Consider the following 25,673-nt stretch of genomic DNA (forward strand, 5'->3'; position numbering starts at 1 on the left):
TAGCAGATCAACAGCACATGCTAGTTGTTGTGATATGCAATTGCTTGTTCTGTACTTTTGCAACTCCAGGTATGCCAAATAAATGAGTTGAGATCTTGAAAAAAAACCCCACTAGAAATTGCATTAAAATGTGTAGATTATGTCCACTCAGGGCCTCAATATTAAAGCAGATTCACTGAGATTTTATTGTCATTCTTGATGTTGATGTGCTTCTTAAAATATCAAAGACACAAAGATAATTGCTCTTGAACAAATACTCTCCAGTATTTGGACAGGACCAGTCCAATGGACAAGCACATGGAGGTGATGATCAACCGCTATGGCATGGCAGCAGCACCAGCAGCACCGCAGATGTTTGGCAATGCTGGCAGGGAGCACATGGAAAAATATGGTACATACTTCAGGCATAAATAAAATTGTTTCAGTTAACATATATTTTGGATATTAATTACCATGAAGCTATTTAATTGAATATTTCTGTCAATGTTTGAATCTCTTCCAGGCACGAAACCGGAACACTTTGCCAAAATTGCCTGGAAAAACCACAAGCATTCAATTAACAACCCGTAAGAAAAGCTTCAAACCCCGCTTGATCAAAATATATACAGCTCTTAAAATGTGTGTTTAAAAAAGTGTTGAATTTTTCACAAGTTCTTGTTTTTGTTTTCTTTTGACTTTTTAGTTTTCAATTTAATTCGATTTTAATTTGTTTTTGATGCTGGTTCCTTTGTTAAGCTCATGAAGTCTTTTGAACTGAGCACTGTGTTTCAAAACTCATCTGTCTTTTATCTACATTTTGCACTGTCCCATCTGTCTTTGAACTTGGGGTTGTATTTGTTTATTTGTATTTTATTTTAACTGGGGTTTCTTGAAAACACATAGTATAGATTTAGTTAAATTTTTAAATAGAGCGTTCTATATTTGTTTTTATTCCAGTCAGTGAAAATGCTTTTAAACAGTCTAGATGTCCTTATATTGTGAGTTTTCATAAATGATAATGACCTTGGTGTTTTCATCTGTACAGGTATTCCCAGTTCCAGGATGAGTACAGTTTGGAGCAGGTGGTTAAATCCAGGAAGGTGTTTGAATACCTGACTCTGCTGCAGTGCTGGTAATTCACACTGATTTATACTCATTCAGTAACATGCAAAGTGAAATCAAGCTACGGTTATAGCTCCATTAGCTACAGCTGGATTGATTTATTGACTGAAGCGTGTCCCTCTCCACTATGGTAGATGGCTATATGCCCCCTTTCAGCTTAGTTACTATGGACCTTATTCCCGTTGACCTTCTAACAACCAGTTCAGACCAAAGATTTGCAGCAAGATGAGTGCTTCCAACAGTCCATAATGAAAGTCCATAAACTTTCTAAACACCCGCCAGTTCACAACGCTGCATCTAAAGGAGATGATGCATTGTTGCCATAGCAACTCTCACAGTCACTCAGTTTACTTATTTTTTTTTTCACGTTACTGCGCAATAAATCTGTCTCTAAAAGAGCGACAGTACTGCACATTAACTTTTTTTAATGTTTTTTTGTAGTTATGATCATGCATAGCATTTATATCATATGCAGGTGCATGAAAGGGATTTCATATTAAATCATCCTTGTCCTCGTACATTTTACACTGAAAAATTGAGCTCCTACAGCCTTGGATTTCTCATGTATAATCTCTTAAAGTGCAGCATGTTCTGCTTACGAACTCTGCTGAAAGAACAAGAGCCTTTACAAAATGATATTTCTATTCCCCTTTTTCACATTTATCTGCCTCTTGAACATGATTACATCTATTTTTTAAAGTTTTTATACGGAAACTTCAGCTCATTAACACCCCTGACTCATCCATCAGATATACTTTAAAGCACGATGTGCAGCCAGTGGAGAAGACAGGAGTGTTTATGAGCTGAAATTTCCTTTAAAAAAGATAGATGTTATCATTTCCAACACATAGCATAACTTTATCCAATGAAATTGGTTTGATATGACCCTTTTTCCCATTTATCTGCTGGCAACAACCTGCAACTATCTGTCTGCAGCTTTAAAAAATTAAATTGCAGGTGATTGCATCAGCTACTGGTCCCTGGTCTGTTGTACTTACTTTTAAATGTATGATAGGTTGCTTTGGGAAAAGGCATCTGCTTTTTAAAGTTGCAGAATTATTGTAGGTTATCTTTTGAAAATAAAATTCAACTCGAGTGACTCTACAGCAGAACAGTTGCCAGCCAGAATAAGAGGACTTTCATTTGTATACAGCTGACGACACATTATTTGTAATCAGTAACTTTTTACTTCCTAAAGCTGTTCATGTCACCTTTTTTTATTCTTTTTTCAACACTCTAAATCAGCATTCAGGGATGAAATCCTTATACCCCGTTATGTTCTTTGTCCCACCTGTTCTACCACATGGCCATCAGCTGCTTTTCAGGTGTTACATGATAAAGTTATTGTTTGAATTTTCGATGGTCATTTTGTTCCTCACACTTCTGTTTCCCCCGCTCTTCTCTGCCCATCAGCCCAACATCAGACGGCGCTGGAGCTGCAGTTTTGGCCAGTGAAGACTTTGTCAGGAAACACCATCTGGAGGCCCAGGCAGTTGAGATTGTGGCTCAAGAGATGGTGACTGACCTCGCTTCCACATTTGAAGAAAACAGCTGCATCAAGATGGTGAGAGGTTAAAACACACAATGCGTTCACTCAGAGGACTTTAAGGTGTGTATGGCATAACTGCTGTGTGTTACACTTATGTGTGTTCTGCTGTAATCTCTCTCCTGCTTCTACATAGAAAATGCTTTCTATTCACAAGGTATGGTGTTAAATAGGATAATGAATGCAGAGATGCTTTCATTTTGAAAGACTTTTTAAATATTATTCATAAAGGTCAGGTAACTTTCATTGCTTGTTGCCTTGCCTCTTATGACATGAATAGACTTTTCTGATAATGTCACAAATAAGATAGGAAATTGAGAAAAAATGTCACAGCATAAAGCCTCTATCATCATTTGATATTTCTCAACTTATAACAGCATATCTCTGTAGCAACATTATTGAATATATTGAACTGAAATAGAGTATAGTCATTAACATCATATACTATTTTCCATTTATATGGTTTAAATGTTTATTAAAAAGTTACATGATAAGTACCACTTGGCTTTAATGCATATATTGCGATTAACTAAGGTCCATCATTAGTATTCAAACAGGAAGTCAGTTACCCTTAGTTTTAGGCGGTGCAAAAATTAAAAATTAAATAAAGGTCTTTTTATATAAGGTTTTACATAAGTGAGCCAGGGTACACCAATCTTGTTTTAGAATATGAATGAATGAAAGAAATCTGTTTTGGTTCACTTGCAACAAATAAAACAATTAACCAGACAAAGTGAAATTTCTGATTTTTCCAATGTAACTGAAAGGCTGTACATTGAAGCTAAAGCTTATTTAAAGCCTACCCCTCTTGTTTTACAAAAATGTAACCATCACAAAAATAAGTGCATGGCAAGAACAATGCTGATGCATTGTTATTGTAAACATTCATTGGCAATTAAAGCATAATAACATTCTCATATTAACTTAAATTTCCATGGTGTATTTCATAACTTATTGATTCTTTTGCAGTTTTGAGCCTTACCAATGTACTGCATGTTTTTATATTTTCAGAACAAATTTACCCCTCGAACTATGGAACCAGGATGATGAATTTAAAAATTGGCATTGAAAATAAAATTTTTCACAACAATGGAAGAAAGAAACTGACTTACTTGTGGTGTTGGAGCTCCAGGTAAACTTGTTATTGTCACGTACAGTCACGGTGGACTAGTCATGAGCGGTGTCGGCTGATTGCAGCTTTATCCTCAGTATGCAATGAGATGCAAATTGGGTCATCCTTGTCCCCTGCCCTTTAGACCCCCGCCACCACGCCAAAAGAGTGACAGAGAAACAAAACCATGAATCAAGAATCGAATAAGAAGAAACGTCATCAAACAAGGAAATGTCATCGCAAAAAAAAACTCCTTGAAAAAGGGAGTCAGTCATTGAAAAAAGGGAGCAACCCATTGAGAATTAAAAAAGATTAGAAATAAAAAATAATATTCAAAAAACTAAAAACTAAAATAAAATGAAACAATATTATTTTAATTACCATGCTTTGTTTAATTTTTTTAGTGCCATTTTGTGTTTTGATGCCATCAAATCATCAAGTTTTTTTTTTTTTCCAGTGACAAAATTTATTTTCAATGCCAGTTTTTAAAGTCATCATCCTGGCTCCATATGTAAATACACTCTGAAGCTTAGAAACAGAATTACCAACCACGAGAGTGATCTTTTCACTCATAACCTTCAGTCAAAAGAAGTAAATGAATCACTGCAACAACTGCAACAACAACTGATCTAAAGTTTCATATAAACAAAACGTTGACATCAATTTTACATCCATCCGTGATAAACTTGGCTGTTGTGTGACTTTAGGCTCTGCTTGGTGTAGGCTACTTAAGAGCAGGTCCACATAAATGTCAGGAAACCCGATTTATGATCCACTGTGTCTTTAGGAAACAGTATGGATCTCTATTGAGTCCAAATATCCCTAATTTAAGTGGATAATGGTCTGTTTTTCCACCTGTTTTCATACACTCCTCACACAGAGCAGATAGCCGTGTCTTGTCACTCGGCCTGGCTGAACGGTCCCACGGTGAAAGTGACGTCACTTAACCCCTTATTTTGTGAGCAGGAACGTATGGGTCAGCTGTTTGGGACCCTAAACACATAAACGTGTACCGTGCCGTGCCTATCTGAACTGGACCGCTTGGTGGAAACTACCTATTATGCTCGACCAAGTGATGAGCTGTCTTATCAGCTATGTTCACCCCTTATTACAGTCTGAAGTGTGAATTATGTTTCAGGACCTGGAAAATGGCTTAATTCAGGGTTTCTAATCATGCATCTTTGTCCCGTACAGGTTGGCTATGACATGTCTCGGTTAGCAGCGAAAAAGTGTTTTGAAGCTGCAGGTCTGACGCCGAATGATGTCAACGTAATCGAGCTACATGACTGCTTCTCAGCCAATGAGCTCATCACGTACGAGGCTCTGGGGCTTTGTCCAGAGGGTGAGGCTGCAGCTTTAATGTGTCCTAGTTTTTCCACTCACACTCTTCCCACTGATATTGCAAGTCCCTGTGAATATAAGTTATTTAAAGTGATCTGTCAAAAAAATGTGCTGCCCTGTGCTGAGTGAATTGTGCGTGATTAAATTTTGTGAAGCAGGCCATACCCTGTCTTACTCAGCTGGAGCAAAAAGTTATCACAAAAAACCCCACAGAATTTAAATAAGATTAGTTGTCATTGATCATATCTGAATCTTTTTGACAGGCTATAAGGACATGACTATGCAAAAACCACAACACATGTCCTCCTGATAAAAGAGCTGCTTGGTCATGACAGAAAGTAAAGTCGTGTTTGAATTTGTTGGTCCTGAGATTGTGATCACTCCTCGATTGAACAGCATCTAAATCGCAAGCATTGTGTGAACCTTGCATCTACTGACCGTTTCAGATGTATGTAATGCTATTATAAATTTTCCTCTGTACTCTCAAACTTTGCAGGTAAAGCGGGAGAGCTGATCGACAGAGGGGACAACACGTACGGAGGAAAATATGTAGTGAACCCAAGTGGTGGTCTCATCTCTAAAGGTCATCCTCTGGGAGCAACAGGTATGCCCTGCCTTTGACTCCTGCTGAAAACCATTAGTTGCTCACTGCAAGCAAAGGTTCATATAACTATGTCTAGACTTTTTAGTGGGCGAAAGAAATGCGAAGGTCAAAAAGCTACTGGCTTTCTGAACAAACAAGGGAGACACAGCAATTAAAAAAACGGCCTGATGAAAAAATAAAGACACAGAAAAGTCATGTAGCCTTGAGAATGACTGCTTCATTAGTGCTTTTTGCGTGTTTGTCAGCACAGTGCAGCTACTTTTCAATGAACACAAAAAAGTGAATGCTGACGAAGAGAAAAGGCAGTTGCAAAAATAAAAAAAGGGACATAGGGCTTTGTATACAATATCTTAGCTGTGGTAGTGGTAAAAATACTCTAGTGACATAAAAGGGAATTTGTTCACTATTTACATAAAGTACTGAGTGATGAAGAGCTATGATTAATATCTGAGGGGTTGAAAAGTAAAAAAGAATTCTCTGAGAAAAATGGGAATATGAGCCATCAACCATATAGTTTAAGTCAACATATCTTTACTAAACTGCAGTGCAACAGCAAATTTTGAATGTAATGGGGAAACTTACCCCTCATTTTTCAGTGCCCCCTTGCTCCTTGAAACAGACTTAAGAACTGGGATGAGCAGTCAAGCTCCTGATACATTGATAAGGACATTTAAACAGATGCAACAACAATACCAGGCTACTTTACTTTTCTTTATACCATAGTCTTGGCGACTACTCAGTTCTGATTGGCTCTGGAAGTTCCATCGGTGTCCATTAACTTCTGAAATTCAAGATTTTAAGAAACCTTTTTTTTAGTTTCCAAAGTCAAAATGTAAGACTTTTTTAAACTCAGAAATGTCTGGATTTTTTTTGGTGGTAAAATTCCATCCTTTTAACTCTAAAATTCTGAGTTTGTTTTCCTTTAAAATATACAGCTTTATAGCCTAGAACATTTTGTTTTTTGACCAAAATTTTGACTTTTTTGTGCTCCCCTTGGGGATGGGGTTGGGAACCACTGCCATTAAACATAACATGTATACATCATGTATATATCATGTATAAGGGTAAACCAGTCCTGGTTTATCCCAATTAATTACTTTGAATAAAATATGGGTTTTAATACATGTTCCATATGTCTCTATGCCCCCCCCCCCAAAATGTAATTGAAGGGCAGCCCAGATAGATATGAAAATGATTGCCATTATTCTTGCCACACTTTCTCCAACACCTCTTACCACTGTACTGTTTTTGTGCTGTTGTTATGAAAAAATGTGTCATATTCTTCCTACTGCACTCTCTCCAGGAGAGGGAGCTGATTGTTTTCCATTGTTGCTGAAGAATATTGTCCCATTCATCCTCATTTAAAGAAATACTTGCTTCTCTATCCCAATTCCCCTTAATATAAAGGGTAGAATTTCCTTTTAAATCTTTCATGCACTGGTATAGTTTTGAAATTAAATTTTCGCCAATCTCTGATTCAAAAGCTGAGATGAAAACTTTTATGGACCTCCCTCTGCCTCCTCATTTTTCTCCGTCTCTGCCCCCTCTCCACCGTCGGGAAAGTTGAAACTCGGTGGACACGCTGTCAGTTCTGGTGTAAGTGTAGGGCTTTGCTGCTAGTGATGGAGCGATGGGCAGCTGCGTTCGTGTGTGCCGCTCCATGCTATCTCAATAGGTAGCATTCAGTAGTCTCCTGTTGATTAGGCAGTGTTCCATGGCAGTTAGTGGCAGTTGTTAGCTTTTAAGCTAGCCAGGAGTTGTAGTTGAGACTGAGGTCTTCTTTTTCACCTTTTTTGTTTTGTTTTGTTTTTTTTTTTCTTGATGGAAATTTCCCGTTCTTTCTCTCAAAAGTGTCCTGGTCCATCCATCTCCATTATTTTCATAGGTTTTAACATATGTTGTCAACTTAATTGTGAAAAAGACCACAAGTCCAAGATATAACTTAAGAGTGCATCTTTCTTGCTGCCAACAGCTCTATGCCAGTAGGTCCCCTTTCCCAAGTTTTAAATCTGTTATCTTAATTCCATGCAATCCAGAGTCTACATTCTAAGAAGAAGAAGACAAGATTTAAAAGAGCTGCTGGACATGTTATTAGATTATTTTTACAGACTCAGACAAAAGTTTACAGCATTAATTTTTACCAAAAAATCCCGTGGTGGCCACTAGATGGCATGTGCCTCATAGTTGTAGTCTGTGAAAGCTGTATGTGAGGGAGCAGCTGCCTGCAGCTTTGGCAGCCTCCGCTGTAATCTCTCCACATATTAAACAGCTGAGAGACTACAGAACAGCAGACTCACCCAGCCTTCACCTTCCTCCTGGCAGGTCTAATATCTTTCACTCACATTGTATGAAATCGTTGACACGCAGTTGGAATAAGAACCTGACCTGTTGTATTCTCCTTTTACCTTCTACCTCCAAATCTACACCATCACTCCTCCTGCATCATAACTACTCATACAGTGACCTCCCCCTTCTCTCCCTCCATGTCATCAGTCCTGACTCTTATCTCTTGGGTCACTCTCTCAGTGTGCGAGTGCCCCAGTCAGCTAAGCTCTGTCTGATCCGTGGTGTTGCTCCTAATCTTGGTTTTAAAGCTCTGACCTCTTCACTCGCAAACACAACGAGTAGGGAGGGATTAATGGCTAATAAAGCAGCCCGTGCAGAGACCCTCTCCACGAAAAAAAAGTGTGGCACTTCAAGTGGGCCTAATGTCGAGGTGTACTAACGTGACATGGTGGGTTTCTGAAGACTTATGAGTAAACTTCTTGATATACCAAATGAATTTACCTTTGAAATATTAAATGGCCAAATTGTGCTCTTGTGATTTGCTTTCTTTACCTCTCTTTTAGTTTAATTAAGGAAAGATGTGTCATTCCCATTGTGCAGAAAAAGCCTAAGGTGCTCTATTCTAAAAAAAACTTAATAAATAGTTTCATTAACCTGCATATAAGGAGTATAGTGCTGTTTTCTAATTAATAACTTGGTGGCTCAAACAGTTAATTTTTCTTATTGGCATTCAGACTAAATTGCCCCCTGTGGGGGCAGATTATCAAGAGCGCTGCTGCAGGATATGAAAGATGCATCATGAGGAGGAATTAACCCATAAGTCCTTTAGCTTATAGGGATAATGGAAAAATGTAAAAGCTCATTAAGAGGGATAAAATTCTTAGCCATAATGTAAGTGCAGGAAGAGCTGTCCGCGTGGAAGATTAGGGAGTGAGTGTCAGATTAGGATCCAGCTTGTTAGCCAGGAGATTGGGTTTAACACTTGCCTGAGCACCTATACCTTGAAACTGAAACATGTGACGGGACAATAAGTCCAAACTTTGTTTCTTGTCTGATAATCTCTTGTAAAGTTTACTGTCTTGTCATTTAAAAAGCCGATGTTAAAGTATCTTTGTCAGTCTTTTGTTCATAATAAGGATAAGGATAAGGATGCATATTATTAGCATATTAGTATTGACAGATACTAGCCTCAAACATTAAAGAGATTCTGACTACAACAACTGTTGCTGTAGTTCTTTATCTGTCAAAGCTTTATGGGAGGGTGGCAAAGAGAAAGCCACTGTTGAAGAGAACTCATATTAAATCTGGACTAGAGTTCAACAAAAGGGATGTGGGAGATTCCATGGTCAAGTGGAAGAAAGTTCTTTGGTCTGATGAGACCAAAGTGGTGCTTTTTGGCCATCAGACAAGACGCTTTGTTTAGCAGACACCAAACATTGCACAGTGGTGGCAGCATCATGCTGTGGGGATGCTTCTCAGGAGCTTGCCCTAGATGGCTTGAAAACATGGAGGGTAAAATGAGTCCTGGAGTGGCTCAATCGAAACCCAGATCTCAATCCAATAGAGAATTTGTGTCTGAACTTGAAAAGGGCTGTTCATGCCCAATCTCTGTACAACCTGACAGAGCCTCAACAGGTTTGCACAGAAGAATGGAGTAAAATTGCAGGGTCCAGATGTGCAAGCCTAATTGAGACCAATCCGCACAGACTCAGTGCTGTGATTGCAGCCAAAGGGGCATCTACTAAATACCAACTTGTAGATGGTAAATATTGATGCAGTGAGTTTCTTTTTACTTTATATATTTTTATTCAATTGGCATTACTTTGTAGAAATCTGTTTTCACTTTGACATTAAAGAGGTTTTTTGCTAAAAAAAAAAAAAAAAAAAAAAAGCCAAATTATATTGGCCCCGATTGATTTAAAAAATTAACAAAAGGGTAAAACATCCAAGTAGGTGAATACTAGGCAACGGTGGGGATACATATTTCAGTTTAAAGGTATTTTAGCCTGCATCCTCCTTCAATGGCCACATAACCTTGACCCTCTTCCTCCTCTCTCCATCCTTGCTCTCTCAGGTCTGGCGCAGTGTGCAGAGCTGTGCTGGCAGCTTCGTGGTCAGGCTGACAAAAGGCAGGTCCCTGGAGCCAAAGTGGCCCTGCAGCACAATATTGGCTTAGGAGGAGCTGTGGTGGTCACTCTCTACAAGATGGGGTTCCCTCAGGAAGCCAAGTAAGCAAGATCATACCTGTATTTTAATTAGATAATTTCAATTAATTTTATTTTGCAAATTAGGAAAATAAGACATTATTAACCACATTGTAAAGCAACACTAGATACTAGAAACGGAAACAACAGCAAACAAACAAAAGAAGAAGAAACAACTGGGCAGAAAAAATAGATTAAGTAATTCAATTCAGTGTCTCTCTAACATACTTTTGTAGATACCATTTTCTCAGAAAAAAGTCAGGCCTGAGAGCCAGATCATATTTTTACACAGCAAAAAATACACCTGCCCCCATTTTCACTGAAATGAATCAGGGATTAAACCTCTCATATGTCTGCGGTCCAAGGTTATTATAGTTATCTAAAACTAACAAAATAATTAAAACTAAAACTCAAAAATCATTTTAGTTTACTAAAACCAAATAAAAACTTAGTTTTATCAAAAAACAAAAACTAACTAAAACTGTATAGTGCGCTTACAAAACTATAAAAAAAAATATAGATTAAAAAATAGAAAAAATAGCCTTAGTTTTAGTCTTTGACACAACCATACTGACTGGCACCTACACCTAAGTCTGGGGAGTGGAAAATTGCCTGAATTGATTGTTGAAGACTTCACACACTAGTAGTTTTATTTCTGGAGGTGTATTCAAACATCATCTTTTAAAAAAATAAAATGATAATTGAAGAGTAGCTCGGTCGAGTATGTTTTTGAAACTGGTTGATGTTTACTCAGCCCTTACATTTATCCAAAAAAACAAAAACAAAACTAAAGCTAACACCAAAACTAATAAAACTCAACTAAAACGAAGTGTTCTGTAGAAATAAAACTAAACTTAACTAACAAACCAGCAGTAAAAACGTATTAAAACTATACTGAAATTTAACACAGAATGTGATAACGAAATAAAAATAAAACTTAATGAAAACTTTATTATAACCTTGCTGTGGTCACTCTTCTGCTTCACACAGGTCTTATGTTGCTGCCGTTCCCACCAGCTCGGGCAGCACTCTGGAGGGCTTTAAAGCTTACCCCGTATTCAAAGAGATTGAGAAACATCTGCAGCAGGTATCAAAACACACTGTTCTAAACGAAGTCACATCTTAATGAAGTTCCTCTTGGTTTGATTTGGTATGAACAAGTCACAACCAATTATATGCATCCACATCAAAGATCTTCTTTTCCTTTTCTTCTTTTTATTCCACTGATGGTCTCATGCCATGTAAACGTAATGATGAGCCTCATGCAGCTGGCAGTCTCTTACCTCGCCTTCGCTTCTCTGTAATTGACCAATTTATGAAATGATTCTTTCATCTTTCACTTGAAAAGCAGAGGGTAATCTCAGGTTTTAGAAGCTTTTAACTACAGCAGATACTTTCTGAATTATGCCCACTTAAGTGTATCATCAAATGATTCATAAGAGCAGCAGATTCAGTTCAGCTATCAGGTCAGAGACATGCAGCCTGCACAGATACTTTTACATAGACGGCATTACTGACCTTCAAAGCTGGAACATTTTTTGTGCTGTAAAAGAAATCTCTTTGTACTTGTAAACACCAGATTAGTTGCAATTAAAAAGCATGAATGCATTTTCAAAATGTTCTTACATGTGCAACACAAATGTGTATTGAAAACACTTTGCTTTAAAAGAAAACACAAACACAATTAGCTTCACTGTGGAAATAGACAAAAACGTATACCTGAAGGACGATTGTTGTGGAGGGACGCCAAAAGAGAGTTGAAAGAGATCAACCAGCATCCAGCTAATAATTCTGGTGCTGATTATTAAGGGGGGAAATCATTAATTTGTTTCATTGACTAAATGCACACATCCCGCTCTTTGAGCCCTTACCTTATGTACAAGCTATCAATTACTCACAGATCAATAATAAATTTCATGTACCATAAAAACACCAAGATGTAAATAATATAGACAAAAAAGGTGTTTGGTGTTAAATCCCTACTCTATTATGTGCTTTTATTACAAAAAGCTGGCTTGATTGAGTTATTACATAATGCATTCTTCTATCTTCCGTCTATCTTCCCACTGATAGATGTATGCGCATAGAGCTTCACAGAAAAATCCCATTCAGTATCCTCATAGCAGATGTGATTCCTAATGACATTATCAGAAATATCCAAGTTAGACTTGCCACGAGCTTTCCGAGTGTGAATATTGATACGTGCTCGATTAGTGGGCAAAAGTTCATAAGATATCAACCTTGTTTAAGAAAACATATTTTATTCACCATCTCCGCCAAAAATACTACAATACCCATAATCCTTGAGTGTCACAGTTAAGTCTCTGATCAGTGGGGCCACCTGTAATGTCCACTGAGCCTATGAAGGAAGGCTGTCCACTGTTGATGACAATACACACCACCGCAGTATGAAGCAATAAATACACAAACGAAGACACATTACAACTAAAGGTGAGGGGAAAAATCAATTCTTAGGTGCATCGTGATGTGGAGGTGAAAGATTCTGAATCGATTTGTTAATGTCCAATAATCGATAACAATTTAAATATTTGATACTGTGAAATAGCAGTAACAAAAAGGTGGGACTCTGACATGTAGCACGTAACAACAAGATTTAGATTTCCAGTTGTTCAACTGTGAAAAGGGCATTTTTATTTTTGTAATATCAGATATGTTACAAGGAAAGGATGCTGCTGACTTTGGTTCAGTGCAAGTGTAAATTTACAGTTTACACACATCTTCATTAGAGGATAGTGGAAGTTAAATAATAATTTTTTTTTTCTAAACACAAATGTGATGTTTTAATTAAGTTTGGCACATTGAGAACAACAGAAATGTAAAAAAAAACCCAAAAAACCCAAATGCATCAATAATTGATTAAGCATCGAAACATAACCCTATGAAGAATAATCAAATCGAATTGTGTAGTGCCTAAAGATTCCCACCTCTAATTACAATGGTATCATTTAAAATATAAACACTACAATAAAGATAAGTGTAGAAAAAAGGTACATGTACGGTTTGAAAGCAATCATCGTAGTTCCCTCTTGTACCTCTGCATTTTTCTCAGTTTTTGGCCGTTTTTATTTGGAATTAAATGTTTCATAGTCTTGAGTACTCGTGTAGCTAGATAGCTTGGTTCATGCATTAAAAGGGTTTTAACAAGGATTTTCGGCAGGCACTATTGAGTTCTATAGCAGTGCCACACAGTTGTTTACAGGCAGATGATACTGCAGTCTGCATGTATAGCAGTTATTTCACTCACAGCTTAGCTAAATGTGTGAAATGCTTTATACCTAAAGTGTATTTTCTTGTAGATTAGCCACAGAAAATTATGTCTTTGCAAGTTTATATTAGCATGATGCATTGAAAGCAGCATTTCTTTTTCTGCTAATTGGTACATGCCCACATCATGATGTCAGTGGTTAAATGATTCTTTTATCATGCAGCCCTACTTTGCAAGGTCTCTCTCACCCGCTACCCTTGTTATGAATTGATTGTGTTTTTATTGAAAAGAAATAACCTATAATGGGTTCTTTTTTACATACAGAGTGAGTAAGACAGATTTGATTGAAGGTGGCCACCCAAGATGCTGTGGAGAATCATTATAACGCGTTGTGTTTATCGAAGCACTTCAAGCCATCCATTCATGACTAGATTACCCAAAAGACTGCATGCTAAATCCAGATGTAAACATAGCCTTTTGTCACTATAGATACCCAGCAATCCAAACTGAATCTCTGTGTAATCAACTGAAGTCCTCCTGAAAACCACTTTAGCTTTTGATTTGACGAGTTACAACCTACAGACCACTGATGTGTGGGAGTGGTCTGTTGCTGAAATCCCAGCAGACACCTATCAATGACAGTAGTATGCAGTTTGCAGTATGTTTCTATTTAGTTGAACTGTAATGTGTTGGAGCTCCCACTTTACACTCTTGAGCATAACATCAAGTAATAATTATGCTGCTCACTTAGGGATTATTTGTAATTGTTTTTCAAGGAAAATGTGGGAAATTTCACTTTGAGTCAGGATTTGCTAAAGCCTGACAAATTTCTGTTTCTTACACCAGCATCCACCAGTGTTTCCCTTTCATGATTTAACAGCTGACATGAACTTAAATGTAGCAGGTGCTTCAAATTTAGCAGTTGTTTCTGAGTATTAGATGGATTTTGTAAGACTATAACAAGATATCAATCAACTTTTTACAGACCTAACACCGCCAAAGACATTTACCAATTTAGACGGACATTTATAGCGCATAGAGCTCTATAAATATAAATCTAACAGAGCACATTTGGGATGTGGTTGAACGGGAGATTCGCATCATGGATTTGCAGCCGACAAATCTGCAGGAACTGCATAATGCTATCGTTTCAGTTTGAACCAAAGTTTAAGAGGAACGTTTCCAACACCTTGTTGAAATTATGCCACAAAGAATTAGGGCAGTTTTGAAGACAAAAGGGGGTCCAACCTAGTTCAAGCAAGGTGAACCTAATAAAGTGGCCGGTGATTGTAAGTCTTTTGACTGAGTCACATGACGAAGACTGTATTTTCTAGCACTTGTTATGTGAATAAAATCACACAAGTATGCTGGAAGCAGGTTAAGTATTGCCTTATAAATAAGGATATGTGTGGCCAATGATTGCCAACCAAGGGATTATACAGAATACAATGAGTTGAGGACTTAAGATCCGATATAAACCCCAGCACCCCTTGGTTTTAAGGCATTAGTAAGATGCATGCATATGTAAAACTTCACCATAATCAATCATAGGCATATAAGTGGCAGCAATAAGCCTTTTCTTTGCAGCAAATGAAAACAAGACTTATTTCTTCTGAGAGCTCAGACACAACTTTAACTTCTATACAGGTTGCTAAATATGATGCTTAAAAATCAGAGAATTATCAGTGAAAAGCTCAAAACACAGACTCACATCACCCTTAGATGTGGTAATGGAAGGCAGGTTAAGTGATTCTTTTAAATTAAAGTTTGAAAACATCTCTCCTCTTCCTGCAGGAAGGAGAGCAGCTTGTCAAGAAGGTTGGGGGCGTGTTTGCTTTTAAAGTGAAGGATGGACCAGAAGGGAAAGAGGCGACCTGGATTGTGGATGTGAAGAATGGCAAAGGTTCTGTCTCCAATGATCCAGGTATGTCACCAAAAAGTGTTAAAATCTACAAGGGCTGGACAGGTATCTAAATCTTATCATATGTTTATTCCGTAAGCAGTCCCATAGTGCCTAATGAGTAGTTTGCAGCATTCAACAGGGAAACCACTATCAGACGCTATTCTCTATTTTTATGTGAGATTCACTATGAAATGAAAACACTGGTTTGCCATTTAGTAAATGCATCTTTTGATGAGCTAGCTGGTCTCTACCTAACCTGGACAAGCTTAGTGGGACCACAAACAGGAGGCAAGCTTGGGCAACTGGACTCATAACAGAGTTGCTTTTGTCAGCTATTTTTAATTAGTCTTTAGATTTAAAGTCTTTTACTTTTATTCACATTTGAGTCATTTCACTTTTTTAAATTTCAGTCTAGTTTAAGCAAAATTCAAAAACATTCTGTCCAGTTTAAGACAAGTCCTCACATTTTAGTCTTTAGTTTTTGTCAAAACAATTGCTTTCTTTATGGGCACACAGATAGTCGAGTGGTTTAAAGCACACAACACGTACGCGGGCGGCCTGTGGCTCTTTACGCCATGCCTCTCCCCACTCTCTTCCCTGTTTCCAAATCTATCTACTGTCCTCCTCTATCTAATAAAGGCACGAAAAGGCCCAAAAATAAATCTTAAAAACAAAACAAAAAAAACAATTGCTTTCTTTAAACATCTTTTATTAGCAATATTGTAAAATCAATATTATTAGAAAAACACTTTTATGAATGCATAATCAATACTTTTAGCTGCTTTAAACTATATCAAAGAAAATACTGACATATATCCCTGCTTGTCTTTTGATATATTGTATGCACAGCAGAAAAAAATCCACAGATGTTTATCACCGAAGTTCTATTTTTAGCTAGCCCTAGTCTTGTTTTCCTTAAAAAGTTATTTAAAACATTTTTAGTCAGTTTAACCCTTGTTTAACCGAGTTTAAGCCTGTTGTATCATATTTGATACATACTTTTATGATACCTCTATCTAATCAATATGATCAATAAATTACTAAAAAAACTCTGAATACAATCTGATAAAAGATAAAAACGCCCTCAAGTGGATTATCAGTTACCAAAACCGCCTAATGTTTCAAATGAGACACAAAAAACATATATGTTAAATTTTATGGAAAATGAGAATTTTCTGGCTATGATTTGTGTATTGAGGCGAGAAAAAGTGTTTCAAATGAAGCTGTCTCCTGAATTTATACGTGTCAACTTTTAGCTGGAAAGCTTTCACTTTATTTGTCACTGCAAATCTGAGACCTCGACTCAGTGAAGTGAAAGGAGCTTTGGATTAATTCACTACTGGTGACTTCAAACTTAATGCCTTTGTTTCATATCTTAACAACAGTTCAAGTTTCCTGAAATCTACTTGTGAACAGAGCACTGACTAAATTAATCATTTTGATTTAACAATCCAAAAAGGCAGTAACGGAGCCATTCATACTTCTATTTATCAGAAAGAAATGGAACTTAATACAATTCTGCATGCTGCTAACAACCATCCCAGGCATCTTAAGGATAATATACCCATTAGATAGTTTCTGATGTGGACGACTGCCACTCTAAAAAAAATATCATGGCAAATCAGTCCAAAGAACGAGGCTACACGTCTTAGCCGATTGAAAAGCCCTACAGAGAGCTGATTTCACCTCCTGCTCTGATCTTTTGGCTCACAAGCCAAAAACAAGGACTCCAGACCGTGTGTGTTTCTCTACCGAGTATAATCACTGTGCTTCTCAAATAAAAGAGGTGGTTAAGAGACACTGGCATGTTTTAGAAGCAGAACCATCATTGAAGGACATCTGTAAATCTCCACCCCTCTTGTCATTCAGGAGAGAACCTACAGTTAAAAACACTGTCATGTACAGGAACATCACCAAAAATAAAAATACATGGCCGATAGCAACTGGAACGTATAGCTGTGGTAACTGTGCCTGCTGTAACAATACAACAAATATAAAATCATTTAATCACCCCCACACTGGAAATAAAATTACAATCTGAGGCCTTATAAACTGTAAAACCACTCATTATCTATATGTTACCATGTCCCTGTGGCTTAGCATACATTGGACAAACCAAACAACCTCTCAAGCAATGGATATCAGAGCACAAAACAGCAATCCGTACAGGTAACATGGACTATGCAATTGCCAAACATTGTTATGAAGCAAATCATGGTTCACCGTCCTCATTATAGTTCTATGGGATTGAGAAAATCACAATGGCCATTAGAGGAAGAGACATCCTGAGGAAACCAGCCCAGAGAGAAATGTTTTGGATCCATACTCTCAATGCAGGTTCCTTCCATTTCTCTACATCTTTCCTTTGGATGTTTCTACACCACCACCAATTTGCCTTTGGTAAATTAAATTGTTTGTCTGTTTACTCTTCACTTATGTTATTTATTTAAAGATGATGCTTGGATACAACTCCAGACATAAATCTACCACTGTATAAAGTCTTAACCAATCAATTCAGGTAATTTTGCACTCTCTAGTCTTGGGTGTAGGTGCCAGTCAGTACGGTTGTGTCAAAGTCTAAAACTAAGGATATTTTGTCTCTATTTTTATTTCATTTTAGTTAGTTTTGGAAGCATGATGTACAGTTTTAGTTAGTTTTCATTTTTTGTTAGTTTTTATTTAGTTTCAGTGGTTTTTGAATTTTAGTTTTAGTTATTTAGTTCGTTTTAGGTAACAATAATAACCTTGGTCTCTACGTACGTGGATTAGCAGTTTTGCTAACTCCGACATGTTCAAATTTGTCTTTTGTGCTTATGCTCATTAATGTGCTTTTTCCCTTTCAAACAAATAACAAAGTGAAGTAATGATAGTGCTTTAATACAAGTTAAGTGTTTATAGTGATGATTAAACTGTGCTAAAATGTTTTTGAGTTTTTCTTGACTAAATCTAGACTAAAACTTTAAAGTGTGACTTTGCCTAAAGCTAATGTGCTGTTTATTTTAAAGACTTTGCTGCATTGCATCATAACCCATCCATCTGTTGTTTCTTTACCATCCATTTTTCCTGTATCAGGTGTTTAGTTGTCTCCAAATCTGTAAAATATTTTGCACAGCTGCCAGAGTTTTCATTGCTTTTTATTGATTATATGTTGTAAATGTACACAGTTTCCACAGGAAAAAAACTTGTTTTTTAAAATGTCCTCAAACTTTCTATTCAGGCACAACACATCCTCATAATGCTATTTTTGAAGGAAATGGAGGGGCTGTTTTCTGTTTTAACAGGTTAACAGTGACATAAAGACGTTTTGTTCTGAAAAGCAGCAGGACTGCGGGGTCAATTTCCCATCAGCGAATTGACAGAATGAGTCATAAAGCTTTTTCTGAAATGTTTCCATAAAAGAAGCTGCTGTGTATGACGCATAGTACATGCTTTTACACAAATAGAAGGTTAACAAAAAAATGCCATGTGTACTCTGTGGGGGGGGGTCTCTGTTAGGAGCAGTGTTACTATGGTAACAAACACTGGCTCTTCACATGTGATTCACGTCAGTATTTTACATTAACAATGTGTTTTTTATTCTCTTGGCAAGCTGAGGGTTACTGTTCTGTAAATGAAACATGGATAAAAATGTTTCTCTTCTTTTTCATTCTTCAAGATAAAAAGGCAGACGTCACCTTATCCATGAGTGATGTGGATCTTCTGGATCTCATGACTGGAAAGTTGAACCCACAAACAGTGAGTAATTATAAGAATTTATTATTTCTGTTTTTTAAAATACAAACAAAATGTAAATAAAAATGAGTTCTTATGGTATTTTATAGAGATGTTCCGATACCATTTTTCCCTTCCCGATATGATTCTGATACGAAGGTGTTGGGTATCAGCCGATGCTGAGTACTGATCCAATACCAGTGTGAACTCTCTGGACTGACTGCAAATGAGCACATTATTTTAGACCTATGTTAGACTCCGAACATGGCTCAACAAATAGAGTCACAGTGTACAGCTCTCTCTCTGTGACCCTAAAGTCGTTTTTCTGATGGCTGTTGAGTTTTACTGCTAAATATTAAAATAACAATAATACAGGGGGCTGAATCATGGGCTCTCTCTCTGTCTCTATTCGGTCAGCATGATATCATGACCGACCAGCCTGCCATTGGCTGACAAACCCTCACAAAGGGTAAATAATATGACCGTTAGCACTCAAGCTAGAGGTAGTAAACGATCGTAATTGGATTAAAATGGATAAGAAGGTGTTCAATATCGGGTTTACTGGTGTAGATTTAATCATTAAAGTCCCAAAAAGTCACCCAAGTTCCAAGCTCGCTGAAAGTGATACTACAAGGGATTCAAAGGCATCAGTAGCATCAACTGAAAGGCACAATGGCTGGCTTCAAAGGGAAAAAAGTAAGAGGCAAAGATTTATGGTTCAAAAGTCACTTTTGATAAACTGTGTCACTTCTTGTCATGTATAACAGCGCCGGTCTGGAGGGCATTTTAATGATCACATTCAAAAAAAAATGTCACGCAGCCACCATTCTTTGCAGCTGCAGTGGGTCCTTTGGCTCTTCTTCGGTGTTCTAAAAACAGTAGCTTGTGCATGCAACCTTTTCCGACAACGAAGAAGAATTTATTTCCAGTCTATAGTGCCAACATTTAGTATGGGCCGGTGCATAAACTCGTGTACTTGCCGATACCAATACCTGCATGGTCTAAATAAAAAAATCAGTCGCACAAAGATCTCGGTGTTTCACATGTTTACAGCAACCTTATTCCAACTTATCTATTGGTTAAAGTCCCTGTAAAGTGATTTCCAAACTTTGTGTCTTTACACACTAGATAGGTTTGAATAAGGTTGTTGTAAACATGTGAAACACCGAGATCTTTGTGTGACTGAGTTCTTTATTCAGACCAATAGAAAGTTGTTCACCTCCTTTCTGGCTGTGTTTAATTTGAGCAGGGCAAATATTGATGGGCAAATACATGAGCCCATCAATGTTCTTGATGGGGAATAACCCCTCCCCCAAAAGCTTGAATAATGGCTCGCAGGTCATTAAAAGCATCATAACAGAGAAATTTGTACCAGAAAGCAGTACATTTAATCTCAGATTTCAGTATGTATGCCTAGCACAGAGCCAGGCAGCTGCACTCTGATCAAAAGCATTTTTTTAAGTTAGAGCATCGTATTTCTTGTGAGTGGGTGCGGCTTCAGCTCATTTAACAAACACGCCCACACCGTCGTAGAGCAGATTTTATGGTCTAATTTTTCATGATTTTGGAGCTTTCTAAAAAGCATATAGTTTTTGTGATATTCAGGTAGAAACATGCCCACAAAGTGTTCCTGTTCGGTGCAGCTTTCTCTTGTTTTGGGTCTAAGCGTGAAGAGATGCTGTCTGCAGGTTTACTCTTTCCACCCTGATTGTTCAGCTCCTGCATATCTAAGCGACTTTCTTTCATCGGCTATTTTACACAGAGTCCTGCCAGGTACTATAGAATAAACTAACCTCTGACTCAAAGACCATAATACTTTATCAGGCCTCAGGGAAGCATGAATGAATGCGTTAGTGCTGAGTTATATGGATTTGTGTCTAAATACACTGGTGTGGTGCAGGTTGTTTGAGCAGATAAACCCATCTGTTGTGTGTTCCCATACATGTATAACTGTTTTCACTGAGAGCTGTCTGCTGCCTGTAAAAGCTAAATACATGCTTGCCTGCCAGATTACCGTCTGTGTTTACCAACTTAATCCATTTGGACTCTTTCTGTATAAACACATTTCCATTTAGCCCATCAGTGTAATCCTTACTGCAATAGCTAACTGAAATAGTGAATCCTCATTACTGTGGATGTACAGGTTTTCATTGTGCTGGCATTTCCTTAAACTCAGAAAAATCAACAGTTGGTGGCCTTTGACTACTATTACTGAAATATAACTATATATGATTGTCTATGTTTGCTTGAAGCATTTCTGCCATCAGAGCCACTGCTCGAAGATCATCTGCCATCACTTTATAACTGCTTCAAGAAATAGTTTTTTCATTTTGGCAAAACAGTGCCGTTTGGATTTTGTTTTAAAAAGTCCAGGTTTTGAGCTAATTTGCAAGAAGGATTTACTTTCTAGCACACATATCCTGCAAAAAGGTAAAATTGCAAATACTAAAGTACTTTCTGTCAAATTATTGCCTTTTTGTATTTAAGCTGGTATAATTAGTGATCATCTGGCTTTGCACCTGGATTACTAGAGGGTAAAACTAATTGGTGATATTTTATTAATGCAGACCAGCAATCCCAATTACATGTTATGCCTACATTTTAGAGTAGTCTCTGAAAGCTTCTTTAGCCCGAGTTACTGACTATGCCACACTGTCACACTGTCATAATGCTCTACCACAGGGATGTAAAAGCGCAGTGAGTGCATAGTATATCATAAGTGATCATCAACCAGAGGTAGAAAAGCTACATGACTATTGTATTCAGGTAAAATTACAGTTACTATGGTTACTTACTTACTGGTCCATAAATCTACTCAAGTAAAAGTAAAAAGTATTTAATTCAAAGTTTACTTCAAGTACTGAGTGCCAAGTAGCTACTGAAGAGTTGTAAAAAAATATGATCTTTACTTTCTGGCAAGAACAAAAAGAGAGTTATAGAGGTAAAGACACCTCTATAATAAAGTAGATCACACAGCAAAATTAACAGTGTTGATTCAAGCCACATATAGTTAAATTGAGCGCTTTGAAGTGGCTATATTGGTCCACACTACATATAGTTAAACTACCCTTTTGAAACTTTAAAATATTTTATAATAAGGCACAGTAACTTTTTAAGATCTGTTGCAAAGTGGGTCTCCCCTGACAAGAACACAGCAGAGTTGATCTCATAGCAAGGCAATACATACTGATGATGAATATGCATTTAGCATCCTTTAGGAAAACCTAAAGTCAAACTCTAACTCAGTAGCTTCACTCATGGTGTAAGTGTGTGGCATCTAAAAAAATAACAACAATCCACCAGAAACATGACCGAAAGAACCTGAACAGGAAGCACTGCACAACAGGCAACATCCACACTCTACCCAAGGGCATGATGGGAAACTTTGTTGAACATTGGTGGCAGTTGTAATTTTGTTGACTAAAACCAATACAAAAATGTTTGTTGACAGCCTTTTTTCCATGAGAAAAACTAGACTAGGACTAACCAAAAATAGATCTGGGATGACTAAAACTGACAAAAAGTAGGTTTAGTATTCGTCAAGATGGCTAAAACTAGATTAAAATGTAATGTAGTTTTCGTCTGACTTTCAAAACCTGTGATATTTCTTCACTCAGGGTAAATCTGTCAAAATACAATGCAGCTGTAGCTATTCTGCCTCTCAGCTCTATAAAGCAGGGACCCCAGGTTGGGCAGGGTGCATAAAACAAACTACCAGGACTTGGTACCAGATTTAGGTAAGAAAATAAATGCTTGCTAAAAGTAAAGACTAAAATGTGAGGACTTTTCTATGGACTAAAACTAGACTAAAACTAAAAAGGGGAGAAATGACTAAAATGTGACTAAAACTAAAAGACATTTCATCTAAAGACTAAGACTAAAATTAGACTAAAACAGATGCCAAAATTAACACTGATTAATGGATCATCACTGTCAAATAAATCCAAAACTGAAGACCATTTACTCAGAATGGAGCTTGACAGTTTAAATCATCTCTTAAATGTTAAACTCTGAGATTTCAACACTCCAGTTTTGCAACACTTGTTTTTCAGATGTGACGTGGCGTCAGTCTCTCTGTATGTGCTGCTGTGTAGTCAACAAAGTTGGAAAAAGTACAAGAATATTGCACTTAAGTAAAGGTACACTTACTCTGGTCAAAAAACCCTGAGAAGTAAGAGACTTCAGAGAAGTAAAAGTACTGTATTCAAAAAATATAAGTGCCCAAAAACCCACTAAATTATAGTAATTTGAGTACATGTTTAATTGCATATAGCAGTCTTTAAATGTGTTGTGTCACAGTACAAAAAGGAATTGTTAGCCTGTGAACTGTATTATCTTCCTGCTTTTAGACTTAAGTGTTTTGATTTGCAGGTATTTTGTGACAGGGCCTCTCAAATGTTTTAATGTGTTAAGTGGGATCCTCTTTTAAGCTCTTAAGGAATTCTTTTCCCCCACCTGTGCATTTTAAGATGGATATGTATATATTTGTCTTATTTCAATCTTCTTTCTTTTGCACAAATAAAAGAACTAAAGAACAAACCTCAAGAAGGACACGACACGACTGTAAATTATAATTTTTTTGTTAACAAAATTGAACAGCAAACAAAGCTGTATCTGACACACTTTTTCTTAATGAGACAAAAACAGCCCCTCATACCTGCCCCTTCAAAATAAAATATAATTATATTTAAAAAAAGACCTCAGCAAAGGGCACTTTGGATTTCAGAGGTACAAGGTGCTCAAGCACTCACAGCAATTTAATTTGCATTAAATCAGATCTGAAATAAGTCACCCAGGAACATCCCTAGATGTAATAGGTCACATTTACCACATGGGTTGAGTTCATCCAGTGGAGTCATGCTCATTTGATTCAATTTCTCAATGTCACACCTGAATGTCACATCCCAGTGACATCTCATTTACTTCAAAACAAACAAAAATTAACATTCCAGTTCAGACATTTGGGCCTCTGTAGTCTCAAAGACATGTAAACCAACCAAAGCTGATAACTTTATTTTGTTGGCATCAAATAAATGGTAGATATTTAATGTTTATTTCAGACCATGCAGAGCTGTGGTGTTCTTGGCAGGTCAACCTCATAGCTGGAGGCTGCCTATTGATTTTAAAGGTGGAGGAGCACAATTAGTATAGGAGCAAACCCTCAAATGACTTGAGTTTCCCAGCCTTGGGGAGTGAAAAAATAAGAAGACAAACTTTTTTTGTGAGTTTGACAGCTCCTCTTCATCAAACTGATGGTTGTGTCGGGGACATTTTAAACTGCAAACCCCAGCAAAAAGTAATTTAATGAATCAATATACGAAACACACCTTAGGCAAAAAGTAGGGCCAAAATCCCTCTGCGGAGAGTGAGAGTGTAGTCAATTTGTTTCCCTGTATTTAGTTTAAGTTTCTCCTTACTTAGGCTGGCCACACACTACAGGATTTTAAGCCCAATTTTAGCCAAGATTTGCCTCACCCAATGATTGTGGGGGTGTATACCGACTGGAGCCTCATTGCAAACGATTATTTGTCTGAGTAATCTGCATGTGTATGGTGTCAACACGATTCATTTACTGCTCCAAATCGCGTCGTAGCCTCCCAGACCCTGAATCATAAATATCAAACATGTTTGATATTTACAATTCTAGGTCGTAGTGCTGCTGACGGAGTACCCTCAACAACCAATGAGATTGAGCACACCGGTAGCGTCACCAGACGAATCATACATACTTTCACCGCTCACAACCATAAACATGATGGTACCTTAACTCCAGACAGGATTTCGTCCTGAGTCTTTCCCATGTTTTATGATTGTTGCTGCACCTGTAACACACGCCAGGACAGCCTGTTGTGGAGAGACAGCAAGACGGTATCGACAGACATCCGTGTTTTGTGTTTTTTTCCTGAAGTCATGTGATCTCGCGAGGTCGGAGGCAGGTCGGCAGGTGTGTGGTCTCCAGTGATACGACAGTCTGGCTGAGTCCTCTAGTGTGTGCGTTCAGAGTATTAAAGATGAAAAATCTTTGGAAATTGTCCTAAAGTCTGTGGTCTCTCGCGGTTTAAAAATTGTTTCAGATTTAAAAAATCTTCTAGTGTGTGGCCGGCCTTAGATGCCTGGTTAAGCTCAGTGGATAGAACCCTCACCTTGTGTTTAGAGGCCACAGTCTTATTCCACAGGTCGCAGCTGTGACACTTGGTGCTGGTGGTGTTTTTGTATGTCATCCTCCAATCTTTCTCTCCCCACATTTCCTGCCTTTATATATCATTGCTGTCAAGTAAAGATAAAAAGAATCTCAAGTGTGATCTTTAAAAAAATGATCTGATTTTAAAATTTTATATTTAAATGTTTTTGAAGGGTTAGTTTTGAAAAAAAGATCTGCGTACCTGTGTGAATACCTGATTCATGATAGACTGTAAGTATAAAAGACTGAACCCATTGTATTGAGCCCTCCAATAGAGCTTGACTAACTTTGCGAGAAGAACTAAAGCTTTATGAAGTCCTGTGAAAGCCAGCCTGACAATCCCTGCTCCAAGACACTTCATGCTGGCTCAAAGGCCTTAGCATCCTGAGTTTGTTTTTTATCAGAAACTGCCGCACATTAAAAAATGATCTAATGTTAGTAGTGTTTTCCCTCTGACTC

At 37.4% G+C, this 25,673-nt stretch overlaps 1 protein-coding gene across 1 annotated transcript in view; it reads left to right on the top strand.

Annotated features, from left to right (window-relative positions):
- The window catches only part of scp2a (sterol carrier protein 2a), a 35,883-nt gene that overhangs the window by 4,046 nt on the left and 6,164 nt on the right, over positions 1 to 25,673 (top strand). Inside the window, exons 6-15 of the mRNA XM_041803946.1 lie at positions 265 to 391; positions 503 to 566; positions 1,025 to 1,111; positions 2,515 to 2,665; positions 4,953 to 5,100; positions 5,596 to 5,703; positions 10,064 to 10,217; positions 11,184 to 11,280; positions 15,214 to 15,343; positions 18,978 to 19,057. Of these exons, the coding sequence (XP_041659880.1) occupies positions 265 to 391; positions 503 to 566; positions 1,025 to 1,111; positions 2,515 to 2,665; positions 4,953 to 5,100; positions 5,596 to 5,703; positions 10,064 to 10,217; positions 11,184 to 11,280; positions 15,214 to 15,343; positions 18,978 to 19,057 (1,146 nt within the window). The remainder of the gene's footprint in view (positions 1 to 264; positions 392 to 502; positions 567 to 1,024; positions 1,112 to 2,514; positions 2,666 to 4,952; positions 5,101 to 5,595; positions 5,704 to 10,063; positions 10,218 to 11,183; positions 11,281 to 15,213; positions 15,344 to 18,977; positions 19,058 to 25,673) is intronic.

This window comes from Cheilinus undulatus, linkage group 13, assembly GCF_018320785.1.
Source record: "Cheilinus undulatus linkage group 13, ASM1832078v1, whole genome shotgun sequence".
In the NCBI taxonomy this organism is placed as follows: domain Eukaryota; kingdom Metazoa; phylum Chordata; class Actinopteri; order Labriformes; family Labridae; genus Cheilinus; species Cheilinus undulatus.